At 37.5% G+C, this 21,945-nt stretch overlaps 2 protein-coding genes across 2 annotated transcripts in view; both read left to right on the top strand.

The window, feature by feature from the left end:
* LOC143736438 (basement membrane-specific heparan sulfate proteoglycan core protein-like) overlaps positions 1-21,945 on the top strand; it is a 386,240-nt gene that overhangs the window by 259,348 nt on the left and 104,947 nt on the right. The gene's annotated exons all lie outside the window — the stretch shown is intronic.
* On the top strand, positions 3,951-20,944 carry LOC143737830 (Fc receptor-like protein 5). The gene is made up of 10 exons (XM_077229693.1): positions 3,951-4,245; positions 4,323-4,613; positions 4,957-5,241; positions 16,709-16,987; positions 17,086-17,373; positions 17,449-17,727; positions 17,816-18,079; positions 18,694-18,951; positions 20,261-20,375; positions 20,903-20,944. Exons 1-10 carry the CDS (start codon positions 3,951-3,953, stop codon positions 20,925-20,927), a joined length of 2,379 nt encoding a protein of 792 aa, XP_077085808.1. The 3' UTR covers positions 20,928-20,944.

Here is a 21,945-nt window from a genome sequence, read left to right on the forward strand (position 1 = left end):
ATTGTGATACCCTTTAAAGAACTATCATTGATATGTGCGCTAAGGAATTGTGTTGCAATTAGGAATAGGTAAGGGGAAACTGGACATCCTTGCCTAACTCCTCGTTTTAAAAAGAATCTAGGTGAAGTACCATTACTTAGCTTAATTGAGCTGTTTCCGTTTATGTATAGCATTTGGACCATCCTGCAAAAGGAGTCGCCAAAGCCAATTTTTTGAAGAGCCTGAAATAAAAATTTGTGTTCCAATGTGTCGAAGGCTTTGTAATAATCTAAAAAGAAAATGAAGCCATCATTGTCAATTAATTCTGAATAGTCTAACATATCTATTACTAACCGTATATTATTAGAAATGTGTCTTTTCTGCATAAATCCTGATTGTGTTTCGTCAATTATAGAGTTCAAAACATATTTTAATCTTTTTGCTAGGACTGCAGCTATTATTTTATAATCATTATTTAATAGTGTAATTGGACGCCAATTGTCTATTAGGAGGGGATCTTTATTTAATTTTGGTATAAGAGTTATTAATCCTTGACATAATGTGGCTGGAAGTAATGTTTTTTCTATACTTTCCTCATACACCTTTAACAAGAATGGTGCTATATTATGATTAAATAGCTTGTAAAATTCTGAGCTGAGTCCGTCTGTTCCGGGAGATTTGTTGGCTTTTAAACAGTTAATAGCTTCCTCTATCTCCTTCAATGTGATAGAGGCGTCACAAAAGTGTTTATCTAAGTCACTTAACTGGTTAATATTATGTAAATATTTAAAGAAATCATCCATATGTTGTTGGGAAAATTTAGAAGTATACAAATCACTGTAAAATTTGGCACAGAACTTTGCGATACTTTTAGGGTCATCACTAATATTACCGTTAATCATTAGTTTTTGAATTTGGTTGTTTTTAGCTTGCTGTCTTTCCAATCTGAAAAAATATGCAGAATTTTGCTCACCCTCTTCAAGCCGTTTTCTGCGCGATCTAATACATGCCCCTTCAGCTTTATGTTTATATATGTTGTCTAATTTGCACTGTAATTCAACCAATTCTGCTTTTTCACAATCAAGTAAATCATCCACATTTTTAGATAAAAGATTGGTGATTTTGCATATAATGGAGTTTTAAATTATGAATTTTAAAGTATGAAATTCCAATTAAGTAATATTTTAAATGAAATTTAGTATAATACCAGATCGTCATTATGAGACTATATTGTATTAGAGCCTACAAGCCAGACAACACAAGTGTCTGAAGCATACTAGAACGTTTCTCTCAATATATAAGAAACTGTAACACGTTCTAAAATAGAACTATTAAACCACGTGAAAAGGCAGCATATTAAATGTCTTACAAAATCAAGGTTGTAGTACCGCCATATGAGTCTTCAGTGACCTGGGAAGAACTGTAACGTTAGACTGATGATAGCCCAGAACATCGAACCAGTCAACAGGATGGAAGCAATGTTAAAGTTAAGAGACGATAAGAATACACGAGAAACCCATTAGTCAGGAGGGAATATTTCAGATCCCTCTACAAAAGCTCTTCCACCCACAAAGTGAGCTCGTTTGTTCTCTTTTCTCGCCTTTTCCACGGCGGGCCATAGCTTGTTTCTCCGCTCGATCCGCTGGAGACAGATCCTCGGAAATTTTCAGGTTGTTGTTTAAGAAAAATTGAATCTTTAGCAGCACGCGTCGCGTTGAAAACGGGAGGCAAACTGGACGATGATTCCTCTGGGCTTGCTGTCGTTCATCCGTTTGCGACCCAGGCGATGAACGGTGTCCACGGCATCCGGGAGTTTGTCTTTCGCGTCTGGCAGAAGGTGCTGGCAAACGTCGATGATCTTATTACGGACATCTTCTCGTTCACTTTCAGGTACCCCATGAACTCTGAGACTCCATCGACGTGAGTAAGCCTCAAGGTGCAGAAGCCGTTTCTCCTGTTCATGCGAGTTAAACTCGACTCTTTTGGCCATTGACTCAGTCGCTCCGATTTTGACTTTCAAATCTTTTACTTCGGCACTCATAAAGTCAATAACATCTTTCATTCCAGAAATCTGCCTGGTATTTTCATTAACCGTTTCTTTCAAACTAGCTATCACACGTGAGTTTTCCCCTACCATCTTTTCCAAAGCATCCGAACGATTATTAATCAGCCTCGAAAGCTCCCCGAGTTGTGAAAGGATGGCAGTTGTGTCAGCACTCTCGGTTTTGCGTTGTTTGATGGCAGGGGGTTTACATGGGGTTTCTGGAAGACATGGAAAGTCTTCCTCATACAGCATGGATTCTGTAGAGACAGTGTCATGGTTCAAGTAGTCATGCATGTTGTTCATCAGAGGTTCTTGGCGGGCTTGACGTGTCTCATTAACAGTTTTATTAGCATTAGCAGAAGCTTGAGGTCCATTCCTACTTTTTCTTTTTTCGGATTTCCCCATTTTGAAAGCCAATGCAACAACTAGTTAAATGTGATCTGGTACAAATTATGAGTTCAAAAAGCCTTTCTTACTGCATTACAAGCTAAAATAAACGGTTGAATTTGCGGCGCTCCTCAAAACGTGACTGATCAGAATGCCATCTTGGGATTCCTTCCCACACTGGAATACTTGATCACTCGAGCGTCACTTCACAGCGTCATCAGCAGCGCTCAAAGGATCTGCCCTTATGTTGTTGAAATTTGGTTATTTAAGAAATTCATAATAAATAATAATAAAGCAAGATACCCTGTTGAAATATGTGAGATGTGTGGATTATATAAACTGCAAAGGTAAAGTATAAATTAAAACGATTGTGATCGATGTGAAGGGGGAGGAGAATTGATACGTGTGCCACGTTTAGTCGATAAAACACTTCCGCATAGGATACACCTGTGTATCCTCGCTCATGACCCCTCTGAAAGCCTCCTCACTCCTCGATCCTCGACTCCTCGCGGTGCAATTAGAGAATTGAGATGTCCTTCAAGATGGCTGAGCTCGATCGGTTTCCGGGTCATAGGATGGAGGAGAGAGGAGACAAGGAGGGATATTGAGAAGCACCCATTGATTCAATAGAACGCGTGAGCTCACTGGGGAATACCAATATGGCGGCGCGGTAGCTTCACTGTTTATGACGTCATGCGCTATCCAGTCATTCTATATAGATCAGTGGCTGGAACCCATGCAGACTTTCCCCTAACCTCCATCTGACAAATCCGTGAATGAAGTTCTAGTACTTCATATATTATGTCCTGTCTTGCTTGTGACTTAAATGATTGCAAACTCCTCAGAACTGCACTACAGCTCTGTCCTTCTACTACCTGTATTTAAACTCAGCATAAAGGAACAATAGTGTCCTCTAATGGTGGGTAGTAGAACAGCACCATCAGTGACATTTCACTGTTACACTAGATCTGAGCAGAACCCAACATTACTGTTCAGAGACAAACACTGTTTAAAGAAACAAAACCAGTTTTTTTTTACTGATTAAACTATTGAGGAGAATATTACTGTGAACAAGAATGACATTGTTTTTGATGTTTCCAATAAAATTAAATAAAATGACTGATTGAACTAAAAACAGTCGGTGCTTGCAAATATAATACGGCTTAATACGTTTATTATATTATCTTTAGCCTTTTTGCTTCAGCATTTGTTGTATGATGATATTTATCATATTTTATTTTTAACATTAAAAAGTTGAGGTTATCCGCTTATATCCGTAAACTTACCCGGGTCTGTCACATAACCTATAACTATAAACTATAACTAATATTCCCTGAACTTACCAGAGACTTTAACATTATTCTTTGAAAGCTCTGGAATTTTCTTCCCAAAATCTATAATTTTGTAATTGTGTTTGGTGTCAGTAGTGGGAGCAGAAGATACAAACTCTCTTTTAAATCAAAATAAATTACATTTACTGTATAAAAAATGATGATAAAAACAGAAGACTAGTGAACAAATATGAGCAATAACTGTATAAATGATCTCAACACTGCATCACTGTTCACTTACAGATAAACCTCAGCCGATTGTGACTGTAAAGCCCCAGAGTTCAGTGTTCACTGGAGACACAGTTACTCTCAGCTGTGACGTGGGAAGATCAACTGGATGGACGTTTCTCTGGAGGAAAAACTCAAACCCTGAATCCAGTGATGATGCAGGAACTAAAACTATCAGTTCTGTGAGAGTCTCTGATGGAGGAACATACGAGTGTAGAGCACAGCGAGGAAACTACTATACAGAGTACAGTAATGCAATACAGATAACAGTGAGAGGTAAGTGCTCTTTTACTGTGTAGTTTGTTTGTTTTTCAGGGAAAGAAACATGAAGTGTGTGTTTGCTCATTTCACAGTGAGACCCAAACCTGTAGTGAAGGTGAAGCCTGATGTTCGTGTGTTCAGAGGAGAGAGAGTCACTCTCACATGTGACATACAGGAGACAGGAGTCTGGAGCTACAGCTGGTATAAAGATGAAGTTTACAGCAGAAGAACAGACCAGATCTATTCCAGCGCAGGACAAGACCAGTACTATATAATCCCATCTGTGGATCGGTCTCATGCTGGTCTGTACAGATGTAGAGGAACTCTGACTGAAACCCAACAGAAATCAGAGATCAGTGATGGAGTTACACTGACAGTATCAGGTGAGTGTGTTCATCATTTCATCACATCACTTTAACCTGAAGACATTGAGTTGAAAACCAGGTACATTTGAGTTTAGTTTGTCTCACACTCAGTCAGATTATGTTAGTTTAGAGTTTGTAAACATCTCTATATACAGTGACAGTGTGATGATGAATCACAGATCTTTTCAGAGTTCATTATCTTTATCCTCCAGACATGTTCAGTTCATTCATGACCTTCTGCTCTTCAGATTATCTGAGATGAATGAAACCGTCAGTGTAGAAAACAAGCATTGAGACTTGATCATGTGTCCTCAGTCAGACTGTTTGAGTCTCTTAGTTTGTGTTTTTTCTCTCTTCTCAGATTTACCCACATCTACAGTGACTGTGACACCAGACAGTCCTGTATTCACTGGAGAAACAGTCAATCTGAAGTGTGTGATAAAACCTTATTACAGTTACTGGAGATATGAGTGGTATAAAGACAGTGTAAAGTTACAGACGTCTGATCGTTACACTGTAAACAGAGACACTGTCACTATCAGAGGAGTTACTGAGTCTGATCAGGGTCAGTACAGGTGTAAAGGACATATAGATGGAAGACCAAACTCATCAACATCAAGCTCTGCTGTTTCTCTCTCAGTGAAGGGTGAGTTCAACATCATTGTCCTCATAAACTCTCTATGATCATGATCACACAACCAATCGAGAGTCTTTTACTCTCATTCACACTGCTGATAAATACAGTTGTCACTCCTCCTTTTATTTAATTATCTCTGTTCTTGTGTTACACTTTTGGAGGAGAAAATCAATTAAACTGAATGCAGAGGAAGTATTTTTAACTTTAAGTGTAATCTTAAAAATACAACACTCATGAAGTTCTAAAACAGAGAAACAACAGATAAAGTCTCTGGCTGACGCATGTGAACACAGATCTGAGGAACAGATGAAAATAGTTCTGTTAATGGTGATAATTACACTTCAACTCCATCTATTCAGTAACATTACAGTTTTTTAATAAACATAAAACATTTTTCTGTATGTATTTACTTTTTTTCTGCTTGCACTTTCTGAGAATCTGTGAGTCTTTATACAAATGCAGCTTTTCTTTTCAGACGATCTTCTCATTGTTTTGTACTTGATTATGATTTGCAGTTCATTATAGAGAATGACATGATTAACTTTCAGATTTCAAAAAGGACACAAAAGCATCGTAACTGTATCATAAAATGAATCCTATGATTTTATATGAATGAAGTCAAATGACTAAGAGTATTTTAGTCTCCATCATCCTGATCACGTCAGTCAGTCTTTCTAACCAGCATGAAGCTGTTTGTCCCGAGTAACTATATAACAATCCCGTCAGGACGACCCAAGGCTAAGAGATATGAAATATAATGCAGATAAATTAATTCTTTATATTCCCAACATGTAGCATACAGTAGCAAATGCACCATTGGTAAAACTAAAGAGGGTAAAAGGAGCCTTTTGATAGAGAATAAAACGACACGTTTCCCACTCAGGACATCAATAAATGTAAGATTACCAGAGAGAAACCATGCTTTCCTCTCACCAAACAACTCTATCCTTCTTCTTCTTCTTCTTCTTCTTCTTCTTCTTCTTCTTCTTCTTCTTCTTCTTCTTCTTCTTTTTCTTTTTCTTCTTTTTCTTTTTCTTCTTTTTCTTTTTCTTCTTCTTTCGTTTTTTGGCGCATTGCATTCTTAGTGCATATCGTCACCTACCTTTGCTGTTATGCAGTCATGATTTCTTATAAACAGATTTTCCTTATTATTATTATTATTTTCTTTGCTTCTTTCTCACATATCCATCCTTATTTTATTATTTGATGCTCCATCTCATTCCATCTCCAATAGACCAAATCATCCTTATTCTATATTAAATAATTTCACTTAATCCAGTATTATATGTATTCTATTAGTATTCTATATCCTACTCTATCTTTATTAAAATCTTAACCTAACAAATATGCCAAATTCTTATTAACCTTCCCTCTTTCATTTAAATATGATATAATTTCCTTTCTTTCCTCCTCATACCTTTTACAATCATATTTCACATGCTCCACGGTTTCTTTCTCCCCACAATTCTCACATAAACCAGTTTTTAATGAGCTCCAATTATAAAGAGCGATGCGTTCAATCTTGAATGTCCAAATCTCATCCTAGTTATCATGACCTCTTCTTTCCTATTTCTACCATTTATGCTTTTCTTAGTATCTACCTTTTTTTAATATTATATAAATATCTCCCCTTATTATCTGTATTCCATTTTTCCTGCCAATCTTTAATAATATTTTCCTTAATAATAGATTTAATTTCACTTTTACTCAATGGAACATTAAAATCTATTTCTTCCCTTTTTAAAGCATTTTTTGCTAATTCATGAGCAGACTCATTACCAGCTCCTCCTACACGCGCTGGCACCCAACAGAATCAACTTCTACTCCCTTCCTTTGTATTCGCCATAATAATGAAAATATTTCGCACATCAAATCTTCTCTAGAAGTACAATGAGTAACTAGTGATGTTAATACAGAAGCAGAGTCAGAGCATATCACTATTCTGTCTGGCTTCACCTCCTCTACCCATGTTAATCCTATAGTGACCATTTCAACAGTATATATTGACAATTTAGATGTTAATCGTTTGGATATTGATATTTTAAACTCTGGAATATACACTCCTATTCCAGTAATCCCTGTTCTTGGATCTTTAGATCCATCAGTATAAATCTGCATACTTGCATAGAATCTTTCCTGTATGTACTTATTAACTCGGTACTTAATCATACCCATCTCCTCCCATTCCCGTTTCTTATCTAAGAATCCCAAATCAATTTTAACCTCAGAAATAATCCATCTCGCAACCTCTCCCCACACAGGTGACACACTACATTCAATATTTGCAATCTGATATTTCTCTGCTAACTGATTTATCTTCCATCCATATCCTCTCTCGTTACTACTTAAGTATTCCCAACAATTATTTAAGACATCTTTAGCTATATTTTCTCCAGTATAACTTTTTAAAGATGTCCAAAATACCAAAGACAATTTCTCTCTCCTTAATTTCAATGGCATTTCATTCGCTTCTACTAATAATGCATTGACCGGTGTTGTTTTAATTGCTCCTAAACATATTCTAAGGACTCTATATTGTATTCTATCTAGACTTCTTAATAGTGATTCTGAAGCTGACCCATAAATCATGCATCCATAATCAATAGTTGATCTGATCTGTTGAATAGTTGATCTGTTTCCCATGCAATACTAATTCAATATCCTTAAAATCTTTTTTTCCTACTAAATATCATATAACATGATTTACTAGTTTTTACTAGACATTTTAAAATTCCATTCTTTACTCCATTCTTCCACCTTTTTAATATCTGTTTGCATACCTGAAATCACTTGCTTTGTATTTCATCCTCTCGTCCAAATAGCCCCATCGTCAGCATACAATGCACATCCCCCACACCATATCCTAAATTGTCAAAAAATATCATTAATCATAATATTAAAAAGAATTGGACTTATAACACTCCCTTGAGGAATACCATTTTCTGCCTTATAAATTAATGACTGACACACTCCCACTTGAACTTCAAATGTTCTTTTATACAAAAACTGAGATAACCAATTATACATATTTCCATCTATTCCTATCATTGATGCTTTAATTAACAACCCTTCTCTCCATACCGTGTCATACACTTTTTCTATATCAAAATACACTACTGCCATAATTTCTTCCATAACTATTGTCTTCTCTACTTCATTACTGACCTTGATTAATGCATCCATGGTTGATCTTTTACCTCTAAATCCACATTGATACTTACTAAATTTACCCTTTTTTTCTAGATCATATGTTAGTCTATGAACTATAATCTTTTCCATTAATTTACAAGTTTGAAGTCAGAGCAATTGGACGATAACTTCCTGGGTCTGTTGATTTTTTCCCTGGCTTTACAATAGGGCTTTCCTATTGCAGCTTTCTTCCATATTTTTGGAATAAATCCATATTTTATTATATAACTCAAGTATCTTTAATAATATACTATTTGACAAATGCTTTATCATTTTATAACTTACTCTATCAACCCCAGGAGTGGCATTGGCACATTTTTGTAATGCTACTTTCAGTTCTGTAAGAGAAAACTCTGGATCCATACAGCTCTTATTGTTATTTCTTTTCTTCATTATATCTGGATTTTTGTCTAAAATTTCCTTTTTCCTTATCCTATATTCTTCTCCCAATTCTATTCTATGTGCTCTTTCTAAAAACTTGCCTAACATGTTTGCTTTATATCTATACTGCAGTTTTATCTTCTTCAATTAAAACTGGTATTAGAGTTGACTCCTTTCCTTTTCCACTCATATTTCTTAACATATTCCATATTTTATTCATAGGAGTATCTATTCCTATGGTTGAACACAATTATCTCCATCCTTCTCTCTTGGCATTTCTTAATTCTTCTTCTTGTTTTAGCTCTTGCTTTCTTATACCCCACCATGTTACTCATACACATATTTTCCCTTAGCTGTTTAAATGCCTTATTTCTTTCTTTAATTGCTTTACTGTACTCTTCCTTCCACCATGGAATATTTTTGTTTTTCTGACCTAACATTCTTTGTGGTATATAATATGTTGCAACTTCCATTATTATTTGTAATTGACTCACAAAATATTTCTACTGAATCTTTATTATCTTCACAATGCTTACTGTTACGGTCCCTGGTCTAGGTCAGGGTGTAGCATAAACAACAAAACAATACTTCTGTTAGCCATGTTCTTATTCCTCTTTTCTTGCTCTCGTTTGTTTTCAGAGCGGTAGACTTTAACATTTACAAAACAATTTCTTGAAAAGAAAGAATCAAAGAAAGAAAGAAAAACTTAGAAGCAAGATCTTCAGGGAAGAGCTAATGCTACAACAATAAACAAACAGCAACTAACTTTCCCCACAACTTCCCTACAAATAAAAAGAAAGAAACAAAACATACACTAACATACCCTATCTGCTTATCTAGCCCAATAAACAGGAGAAAAGTAAAGACCCTTTTGGCCCACAAAGTAAACAAGGCACTCCCCACCTACGGCTTCACAAATAATGGCACACTTACATTAGGACACTAATGTTTTAGAAACAGATCACACTATCAAAAAGAAGTTAACAACACTCTGTTAACACCACAAAGATCACAATCTATAGTTACATTTTCACCAGCTAACACACACACACACACACACACACACACACACACACACACACACACACACACACACACACACACACACACACACACACACACACACACACACACACACACACACACACACACACAGTACAACAAGTGCAGTCAAAGAGGCAGAGAGAGCTCCCTCCAGAGGAATTCCAGGGAATTTATAGTCCAGGCCTCGTCTCTGGTCCAACCACCAACAGATTCGCATTAAGTCCAGGACCAATCCTAGAGGAGGAGAAGGAGACCGCAGAAACAACCGCAGAAACAACATAGCTGCATTACATCACAAACGTAACACTTACTAAAAGAATTCCAATCTGAGTTCTCATACAACCATTTATTTTGCAGTAAACATTCTGGATTATTATCTACATTTATTTTACAAATATTTGGAAAATGATCACTTCCAACTGTGTTCTCGCTATTTAGTTTCCATTCACATAATTCAGCCGTACCCTTTGATATTAATGTTAAGTCTATACTTGATATTCTCAGTTAAATTATACTTCCAGGTCCTTCTAAAAAAATTAGCATATTGTGATAAAGTTCATTATTTTCCATAATGTAATGATAAAAATTAAACTTTTATATATTTTAGATTCATTGCACACCAACAGAAATATTTCAGGTATTTTATTGTTTTAATACTGATGATTTTGGCATACAGCTCATGAAAACCCAAAATTCCTATCTCAAAAAATTAGCATATCATGAAAAGTGTCTCTAAACGAGCTATTATCCTAATCATCTGAATCAACTAATTAACTCTAAACACCTGCAAAAGATTCCTGAGGCTTTTAAAAACTCCCAGCCTGTTTCATTACTCAAAACCGCAATCATGGGTAAGACTGCCGACCTGACTGCTGTCCAGAAGGCCATCATTGACACCCTCAAGCAAGAGGGTAAGACACAGAAAGAAATTTCTGAACAAATAGGCTGTTCCCAGAGTGCTGTATCAAGGCACCTCAGTGGGAAGATTGTGGGAAGGAAAAAGTGTGGCAAAAAACGCTGCACAACGAGAAGAGGTGACCGGACCCTGAGGAAGATTGTGGAGAAGGACCGACTCCAGACCTTGGGGGACCTGCGGAAGCAGTGGACTGAGTCTGGAGTAGAAACATCCAGAGCCACCGTGCACAGGCGTGTGCAGGAAATGGGCTACAGGTGCCGCATTCCCCAGGTCAAGCCACTTTTGAACCAGAAACAGCGGCAGAAGTGCCTGACCTGGGCTACAGAGAAGCAGCACTGGACTGTTGCTAAGTGGTCCAAAGTACTTTTTTCGGATGAAAGCAAATTTTGCATGTCATTCGGAAATCAAGGTGCCAGAGTCTGGAAGAAGACTGGATAGAAGGAAATGCCAAAATGCCTGAAGTCCAGTCAAGTCAAGTCATCCTCATTTATATAGCGCTTTTAACAATATAGATTGTTTCAAAGCAGCTTTACAGAGATAAACATATAATTTAAGGTAACAGAGATTGGTTTAGTTTTATAGTGGTTCTTGAAAAAAAAATTTCCAGCTAAATTTAGTTTTGATTGATTCACTTCCATCTAAATGATAGTTTGTTATTAAATTAGGCACCGCTATTAAGACAACACCGTTCTCTCTAAACAGACTTTAAACGCAAACCTGTGATAGACGCTGATGGCGTTCACATGCGCATTAAGAATTGATTCTATAGTTATGTGCGTTTGAATATATGTGCGCAGGTTTGTAATTCCTTACAAACCATGCATAAACAAACTACTTGTCTTTATAAATTTTGATGCAGAATTTTATTTTATCTTATCACTTCGGGTAGGTACGCGAACCAAAAAATCCACAACGCTTTATCTGTAGAGTGGTATAGGGATCCTCCATAGGGAGAGGTATGTTGGCACCTCAGCACTGCATTGTCATTGGGTCCAGGCGAAAGTCCTTCGTCAGATCTGGAAACGGCCTGGATCCGGCAGGCTGCGGGAAAACCTCGGGATAAACAAAGACACTAAAATTAGCGTAGATGCCATTTTTCTTATGATGTAACGTGTACATCAGGATTTAAGGGAAGTGTTCCCAATTCCGGCTGACCGGAACAATACAATATGTGGTTATATTGAATTATAGAAGTCTATAGAGTGTAATGTGAATGCTAGGTCAAAGACATGTGTTTTTTGTCTAGCTTTGAACTGACAGACTGTGTCTGCTTCCCGGACAATGTTAGGAAGATTGTTCCAAAGTTTTGGTGCTAAATAGGAAAATGATCTACCGCCAGCAGTCGATTTAGATATTCTAGGTATTATCAACTGGCCAGAACTTTGAGATCGCAATAGACGCGAAGGACTATAATGCGATTAAGAGCTCGCTCAAGTACTGGGGAGATAAACCATTTAGTGCTTTGTAAGAAATCAGCAATATTTTAAAATTTATACGATGTTTAATAGAGAGCCAATGCAGTGTTGACAGAACCGGGCTAATATGGTCGTACTTCCTGGTTCTGGTAAGAGATCTAGCGGCTGCGTTTTTAACTAGCTGTAGTTTGTTTATTAAGCGTGCAGGGCAACCACCCAGTACAGCATTACAATAATCTAGCCTTGATGTCATGAACGCATGAACTAGTTGTTCCGCATTTGTCAATGAGAGCATATGACGTAATTTAGATATCTTTTAAGATGGAAAAATGCGGTTTTACAGACACTAGACACGTGACTTTCAAATGAGAGATTGGTATCAAAGAGCACACCCAGGTTCCTAACTGACGACGAAGACTTAACAGAGCAGCCATCAAGTGTTAAACAGTATTCTAGGTTATTACGTGTGGAAGTTTTTGGTCCAATAATTAGAATCTCTGTTTTTTCAGAATTTAGTAGTAGGAAATTACTAGTCATCTAATTTTTTATATCAACTATGCATTCCGATAATTTTGTGAATTGGTGAGTTTAGTGAGGTTTGGAAGAAATATAGAGCTGAGTATCATCAGCATAACACTGAAAGCTAATTCCATGTTTCCTAATGATATCTCCTAAAGGTAGCATGTACAGAGTGAAAAGCAGCGGTCCGAGAACTGAGCCTTGTGGTACGCCATACTGAACTTGTGATCGATAAGACATCTCTTCATTTACTGCTACAAACTGATAGCGGTCAGATAAATATGATTTAAACCATGCTAATGCAATTCCACTAATGCCAACATAGTTTTTTAGTCTATTTAAGAGAATGTTGTGGTCAATGGTGTCAAATGCAGCACTAAGATCAAGTAACACTAATAGAGAGATACAACCACGATCGGATGATAAGAGCAAATCATTTGTGACTCTAATGAGAGCTGTCTCAGTGCTATGGTGCGGTCTAAATCCTGACCGGAAATCCTCGCAGATATCATTTCCTTCAAGAAAGGAACATAGTTGTGAGGATACTGTTTTTTCTAATATCTTTGATAAAAAAGGTAGATTTGAGATCTGCCTGTAATTGACTAATTCTGTAGGATCAAGTTGCGTTTTTTTTAACAAGTGGTTTAATCATAGCCAGCTTAAAGGTTTTTGGTACGTATCCTAGAGACAAAGACGAATTAATGATGTTAAGAAGAGGATCTATGACTTCTGGAAGCATCTCTTTCAATAGTTTAGTTGGTATAGGGTCTAACATACATGTTGTCGATTTAGATGAATTAACGAGTTTGCAAAATTCTTCCTCTCCTATGGCAACAAATGAATCAAATTTTACCTCAGGGAGACTATAATGCACTCCCTGATGCGATGCTGTAGTAGACGGTTGCATAGTTATAATTTTGTCCCTAATATTATCAATCTTATAAGTGAAGAAGTTCATAAAGTCATTACTGCTGTGTTTCCTGGAAACTTCTGGGCTTGAAGCTTTCTTTTTCGTTAGTTTAGCCACTTTTTCAAATAAATACCTAGGATTATGTTTATTTTCTTCTAATAGGGTTGAAAAATAAGCAGATCTAGCAGCTTTTAAAGCCTCTCTGTAAGCAATCGGGCTCTCCTTCCATGTAATCCGAAATACCTCTAGTTTTGATTACTGAACAGTAATCATGGGGGGTGGACTCATTTAAAGTAATGTAATCGTTTGGTTTTAGCCAGGTTTCTGTCATACACAGCACATCTAGGTTATAATCTGAAATCATATCATTAACTATGAGCGCTTTTGAAGTAAGGGATCGGATATTCAGAAACCCAAGCTTTATCGTTTGTTCATCTGTATTATATCTATTTTTTATTTGTTGAATATCAATTACATTTTTAACCTTAGATCGGTTTGGAAGTTTTTTGGATTTCCAAATTCGGGGAACAGACACAGTCTCTATATGATGATATCTAGGTGAAAGAGGCTCTATGTGATGGGATTTATCTGACCTTGGTGACGCGAGGCCGCTAGCAGACGGTCGGTTTAGCCAGTTTGTCTGCTTCCTGACCTGAGCCCCAGATTGTCATGTTTTGTCTCTAAGACTATGAGCCAAATTACTAGCGAGAAGAGCAGCACCATCCCAGGAGGGATGAATACCATCTCTTTTCAACAGGTCAGGTTTGCCCCAAAAACTTTTCCAATTGTCTATCAATTCTATATTATTTTGCGGACACCACTTAGACAGCCAGCCATTGAGTGATGACAATCTGCTAACTATCTCATCACTCCTTCGAACAGGAAGGGGGCCAGAGCAAATTACAGTGCCTGGCATCGTAATTGCGAGTTCAAACACCTCTTTAATATTAATTTTGGTGATCTCCGACTGGCGGAGTCGAACATCATTAGTGCCAACGTGAATAACAATCTTAGAGAATTTACGATTAGCATTAGTGCGACCTCTGACGCGACCTATGACATATAGCAATTGCAAGTTAATAAAAGCGTCAGCTAAATGAATAAATGTAATGTAAATGTAAATTAGCCAGCACTTTTGAATTTGCTTTGATGTCAGGCGCTCTGGCTCCCGGCAAACATGTGACTATGTTGGCTGGTGTCCCTATTTTCACGTTCCGTGTGATCAAATCACCAATTACCAGGGCACAATCAACAGAATTCTCAGTGGGTGATTCACTGAGCGGGGCAAATCGATTTGTTATGGTAATCGGAACGGAAGAGTGTTTTTTTGATCCGCGACTAGAGCGATCCCTCACCGTCACCCATTTGCCTTGCTGCACAGGCAATAATTCAGCCGGAACTGAATCATGTAAAGAGTTCACTATGCTAGGCTCATCCAAAATAGTATCTAAAGCTCTAGCACACTTACTATCCTCAATTAAAGTTTGGATGCGTGTTTCTAATTCTGAAATCTTCTCCGTCAGCCTGACTGTTTCCTTGCATTTATCACATATAAACCCTATATTGCCGACGGGGAAGGCTATGCTAAACATGTTACATGAAGTGCAGGTGACAATAACAGGACAAGACATTACTCGTCGTGTTTGTTGACTGATTCTTACTCACCTGGGCTTTTAATGAACTCAGAGGCGCGGGCGCGCGAGAGAAAAATAAATAAATAACTGAGCACACGGGTGGAGCGTTAACAGCATAGACATCATATAGATAGGCGCCCTATCGACCGCTACTGCCTATTGGCACGGACGAGCCGTGGGGCCGCCATCTTAAACCGATCACCCGCTCCACTCAGTGTAATCTGTTTGGCAGGTGCAATGAGCTGCTAGTTTATTTAATGCTTAATTAAATAAATAAATTAATTAATTAATGTTTAATTAAAGCTGCATTTAATTAATCATATCTCCCTGAATACCGAACTGATTTTCACGCGGGGTTTTTTTGCTGCAAAGGTCATACACGTAGCTACGATACAGGACACATTGAATATTTTGTTCACAAAATACAACCAATAGTACGGTAATGTTAAATGTTAAATCTTACTTGTGAAAAGTAATCCCCGAGTGATGGTCCGCCGATTTGAGCAGGAATATGCTGCACAGTGCTCTGGCATCTACTGCTGCTATGCAACGCAAATAGGAGTATGACCGGTTTAAGATGGCGCCCGCATTTCTTGCGCCACAGCGGCCAATAGGGCATCTAGTCTCTATATGATGTCTATGTGCCAAACCGCCGACGCCACCAGCTCTGTCCTTCTTCTACTACCTGTATTTAAACTCAGCATAAAGGAACAATAGTGTCCCCTAATGGTGGGTAGTAGAACAACACCATCAGGGACATTTAACTGTTACACTAGTTCTTACTGTTCAGAGACAAACACTGTTTATAGAAACACAACCTTCAACCTCTCCAATATTTATTGACAGTTGTCAGACATCTCTGATCACTAATGTTATGAAAAAAGGAAAAAGCGAATTACACAGAATGATTCACAGAGACGCGCCCCTGCTAAACAATACGGCTGTCGCTGTCAAAACTGCACTTTATACGTGACCAGAAAAATACATTAAAGCTTAGAAAAGTTCAGACTGTCCAGTTATTTCACAGCAGACACACAGGATTATTTTACTGAACATGACAGAGGAAAATAAACTCCAGATGTTGAAAGAAATCACTCATCAAACACAAAGGAACAGGTTTACTAGTCATTACCTTTACTAATAAAGTGAGTAAATACAGAATCTACAAGATTTTAAACACTTTTAAATAATGATGTAAATATTGTATAATCCACATGTGTGATATATTTGAATGCAAAAGAACATACATGTAGACTATATGAATATCAACATTTTATTTAGTTTTTTACTAATAATTATAAACATTGTTGGTGTTGTTCATATTCAGATCTATAATGCTAATCTAAAATCCATATTTCAGCTCTTATTATCTTCTGTATGAACTGTTGCAGACAAATACTGAATGATTTGTGTAACACATGTGAACTCTGACTCTGGAGGATCTGAATCTGTTGTTGTTCTCCTGCAGATCTAAAGCCGAAGCCTGAACTCACATCAGATCCTGCAGGAGCGGCACTGACTGGAAACACAGTGACTTTGACCTGTCGCATGGATCCGTCCACTGGATACTGGGACTTTTACTGGTACAAACACACACTGAACCCTGAGACAGAGAAGAAGAAAACACACTCCTACAGCCTGAAGATTGATTCAGTGTCTGATGGAGGCCAGTACTGGTGTAGAGCTGGAAGAGGGAAACCAGTCTATTACACACAATACAGTGATGCACTGTGGGTAAATGTTACAGGTGAGAGAGACTGTAGTGTGTGATGCAACAAATACAGATCAGAGACAATATCTACACAACTTCTGAAACTATAAATGCAATAATCTGTGTTTGTACAGAGAGTCCTAAAGCTGTGGTGACGGTACGACCTGATGAACGAGTGTTTAGAGGAGAAACAGTCACTCTCAGATGTGATATAAAGTGGGGAGGAGACACTGAGTGGACTGAGTACAGATGGGAAATAGAGGGAAGCAAAAACCAATATAAAAACACTGTCAACCGAACCTCAACACAAGAGTTGATCATCACCAGTGTTGATCTCTTTCACAGCGGTAACTACACCTGTACAGGACAGATACACACTCGAAGCTCTCAGCGCAGTGATGCTGTTACACTGACTGTATCAGGTGAGTTTGTGTTTGTTGTGATCAGCTTCTCCATCAGTTTCTCTACGGCTCTGTAACTCATGATGTTTTGTTCAGCTGAAGCTCAGGCATCAGTGCGAGTGTCTCCACAGCCGTGGCTGACTGAAGGAGAATCAGTGACTCTGATCTGTGAGGTTTCAGGCTCCTCTACAGGCTGGACGTTCAGCTGGTTCAGAGATCATGATCATCTGTCAGACAGCAGCAGAGGAGCTGGAGGATCTTACACTCTCAGTCCTGCTGCTCTACAGCACACAGGAGTTTATACGTGCAGAGCCGAGAGAGGACGACCAGCCTATTACACACACAACAGCAGCTCACACACACTGTGGATCACTGGTGAGGGTTTATGCTTGTGCTCATCCGGATCTGTGTTTCACTGCAGTCTCTGTGCTGTCAGTTCTGATTGAGATTTTCCTCTTTTCAGGTGTTTCTGCTTCAGTGTCTCTGGTCATCAATCCCAGCAGAAGTCAACACTTCTCCTCTGACTCTCTCTCTCTGAGCTGTGAGGATCAGAGTAACTCTGCTGGATGGACAGTGAGAAGATACACAGACAAATACACACAAACTTGTTCAAAACAAACAGGATCTCGATGTGTAATGGACTCTCTCAGCACATCTGACACTGGAGTGTACTGGTGTGAGTCTGAATCTGGAGAGAAACGTCGTCCTCGAAACATCACTGTACATGGTGAGTCCAATCACTCGTATAACTATATAACATAATAAAACAATCGGTTCAAGATTAAAAATTATTATAATTGAGAATTCAGTCATGTGATTATGCATTAAACTAACTGAAAATATCAGATTTATTTTTCACAGCACATTGAATATCAAGATTTCAAATCTATAATAACATAAAATACACCACATTATCATTAAGTTTTGGATTAATATATATAATAATCCTTATATTTTATATTAACCCTTGTGAACATGTGAATATAATGTAGTTTATTCCTGTGATCAAAGCTGAATTTTCAGTATCATTACTCCTGTCTCCAGTGTCACATGATCCTTCAGAAATCATTATAATATGATGATTTGATGCTCAAAAAACATTTCTGAATATTATCAAACGTGAAAACAGTTGTGCTGCTTCATATTTTTGTGGAAATTTTTTTTTTTTTCTTTGATGAATGCGTCACATTGGATAATGAATCATTGCTGAATAAAAGTATCAGTTTCTCAGATTAATGATAGTGAACATTTTGACCCTCCACATCTTATTAATAATTGATGGCTCTGATTAATAAAGCCTGTATCATCACTACCAGCTGTTGATGTATCTTGTGTTTGTAGATGGTGAGGTGATTCTGGAGAGTTCTGTTGATCCTGTGATTGAAGGAGAGACTCTGACTCTACACTGTTTACATCGATCTACAAACTCCCCGATCCTCAGCGCTGATTTCTATAAAGACGGATCACTGATCCAGAATCAGACGACAGGAGAGATGAGCATCACTACTGTCTCAAAGTCACATGAGGGTTTCTACTCCTGTAAAACAGAGAGAGGACAGTCTCTCCACAGCTGGATCTCAGTCACTGGAGTCTTTAATGGTGAGATGATTTAATGAGATACGCCACGCCAATATTATTTATTATTATATATAGTCTCTTATTTCTGCTGGAGCTACCAGTATGGACTCTAAGATCGCAGTGGGAAACTATTAGCCCCGGCCGGCCCGTTTATAGCCCTCGCACGAACTGGCTCGAAAGTGGAAATGCGGCTAATAATTTCTGACTGGCATATAAATGTACAAATCAAACAAACATAAACGTAAAGGCAGAGACCAGTCCAACTCAATGGTAAGTTCGGCCTTGATCACAGATCACATCAGGTCCTCTGTAATGGATCTGCTTGTGTTACACTCTTTGGCCACCAGGTGGTGTTGTGAGCAAATGAAGCCTCGAGATATGAACCCTTTGGTGAAGCGCTTGGCTGAAAAGCTTTAATGCTTCATCTCAACACCACTAATATTTATTGAAAGGTTAATCCACAAACAAAGTCCATAAACAGGCAAAGGTCATACACAAACAAACAATAACCGAGTTAAGGTCTGAGGCTGAACAGAGAAATCCAACTGAACAGGCAGAGAATCAGGAAAACCAGGACACAAAGTTTTAGAAATGCAGTTAAGACACATTCAACAATTAGCAATGAAAGACTGAATTGTCCAGGCTTATAAAGGGTGAGCTAACAAGGTTAATGAGACACAGCTGAAAACAACGAGTGCTGATGAGTCTGGGCAAAGGATTATGGGTAATGAAGTCAATGACAGAGTGGCACTAGTGGGATTGAGTGACCTCTGGTGGCTATCAAGGGCACTCCAGCATGTGATCATAACAATACTGAGATTTAGTGAAATAAACAACACCTTATAAACAACATCCCACAACTTTTCATAAATTATTAATTTTTTTTTTTTTTTTTTTCATTTGATGGCGGGAAGGAATGAATCTGATTGTGCTCATGTGGTCAGTGTCAAAGATACATTTTTGTTCTGGAGAGAATTATTTATTTTCTTAACCCTTAAACATTCAAATGAATACCTTATATACTATTCTGTCATCATGTAATCACCCTCATATCAGTGCAAACATATATGACTTTCTTCTGTGGAACATAAAATAATTTATTTGGAAAAATGCATCTGTGCTTTTGTCCATACAAGAAAGAAAATCAAACAAGTTTGAACAAGTAAATTTGGACAGAATATGAATTTTTAAATGAACTTTTCCTTTAATACAGAGCTCTAAAAGGGAAATGGTGGTGGAATAATATGAGACAGGAAAAAGATTGCAAAGCTTTTATATTCACTCATAAAAGTTTGTTGCTCAAAAATGTTCTTGTGTTTCTGTTTTTCAGTGTCACGTTCAGGTCAGATTTCTGTCTTCAACATCCTCAGTTTTCTTCTGGCAGCTTCTCCGTATCTGCTAGCGACAGTCGTGCTGCTTTTCAAATGTTACAGAGCGAGAGAGAGGTAAACACACACACACACACACACACACACACACACACACACACACACACACACACACACACACACACACACACACACACACACACACACACTCTCACTCTCAAGCCTGTTTTATGCTTTGCGTCGAATCGACGGCGTACCCCCGCAGACCCCTCTGCGTCGCCGCGAACCCCTCCAAAAAATGGTAACTACGCGTCGAGGCGACGCAGACCACAAGGGCTGTGATTGGTCAGATGCAACTCAACCTGACGCAGAACCATAAAACGGCCACGACGCCGTAGGAGTGACGGCGTAGCTACGCCGTGGAGTTGACGCAGAAGCATAATGAGGCCTTCACTCTCTCTCCCCCAAATTATTCACATATTCTCTCACTGACAGATATGCCTTTACTGCCTGCCTTTTATATTATATAAATCTATTTTTAACAGATGATGGTCATTCATGGAAGCAATAACTGCAGTGAAAAAAACTAATAATAAGACATGTCCGTTTAAATGTTGAAAATGTTTTTTGTGTGTATTTCCCAGTTTTGCTGAAGACCAAAGTCAGTAAGACGTAACAGAGGAAGAAACTTCAATCTGATATTAAACTGTTTAAAAACTCATTCTGTCAAAATATGGTTTAAAAAATATTGTAGTTGGTTCTACTTTAATAGACCAACATTATTCTTCCATTTGTAATTTAATGTGGAATGTATTTACTAACAAAGGCTATTGAGGTATTTTTGCAGGGAATAAACGAGACAGACGAAATACTTTTTATGTGACAATGGTGTTTGGTGGGCTTGAAAACGCAAACTTTTAAAATGGGTTTCAAACTACAAGTTTTTGAAAACGAGACCCTTATCATCTCTGTTTAAATACAAAAATGCAAATTTGAAAATTGTGACGTCATGAACATGCGTATGACGTGTTTAGTAAATTTCATCTTCACAAAGCCTGAAACAAAGTAATAATACAGTATTATCAAGATGAACATCCTTAGAATGGAAATCGGAACAAAAACATGATAGATTATGTAATTTTTGTTGCATTAATAAACGACTACTTGTCTGGCATGCGTAATACAGCATTATTAGTCACTTTTTACGGATCCGTGTGAACAGTGATCGTTTTGATAACGTTGTCATACAAAGAAAAAACGTTTCAATTTTGAGCGCATCGTTGTCATATAAACGTATCCTTGTACTCAGAGTGCAGTGGAAATCCTCCAGTAGGGGGCAGCAAATCTTCTTAAAGAGTAACTCACTTAATGAGTGAGTCATTGAATCATTCGTTCAGAGATTCTTTCATTACGAGCAACTGTTCTCATGTTGCTTTGTTTAAAACTGTTTTCATTTAGCAAAAAAAAAAACATACAATATGTGTCTATAATGTAAGTTACATAATATTAACTTGTTTATTTTACCGTTCTATAAGAATTTAAATTTTGTAATATGCTTTTCCAGGCAATACTCTTATTAGTTACATATATCATAAATAAAAATCAGGAACTCATATAAAATAATATAAAACTCATATAAAAAAAAAATATATATATATATATATATATAAAAAAAAATATATATATA

The sequence above is a fragment of the Siphateles boraxobius genome, unplaced genomic scaffold (genome assembly GCF_051911475.1).
Source record: "Siphateles boraxobius isolate OS27281-9 unplaced genomic scaffold, OSU_SipBor_1 130, whole genome shotgun sequence".
Taxonomy (NCBI): Eukaryota; Metazoa; Chordata; class Actinopteri; order Cypriniformes; family Leuciscidae; genus Siphateles; species Siphateles boraxobius.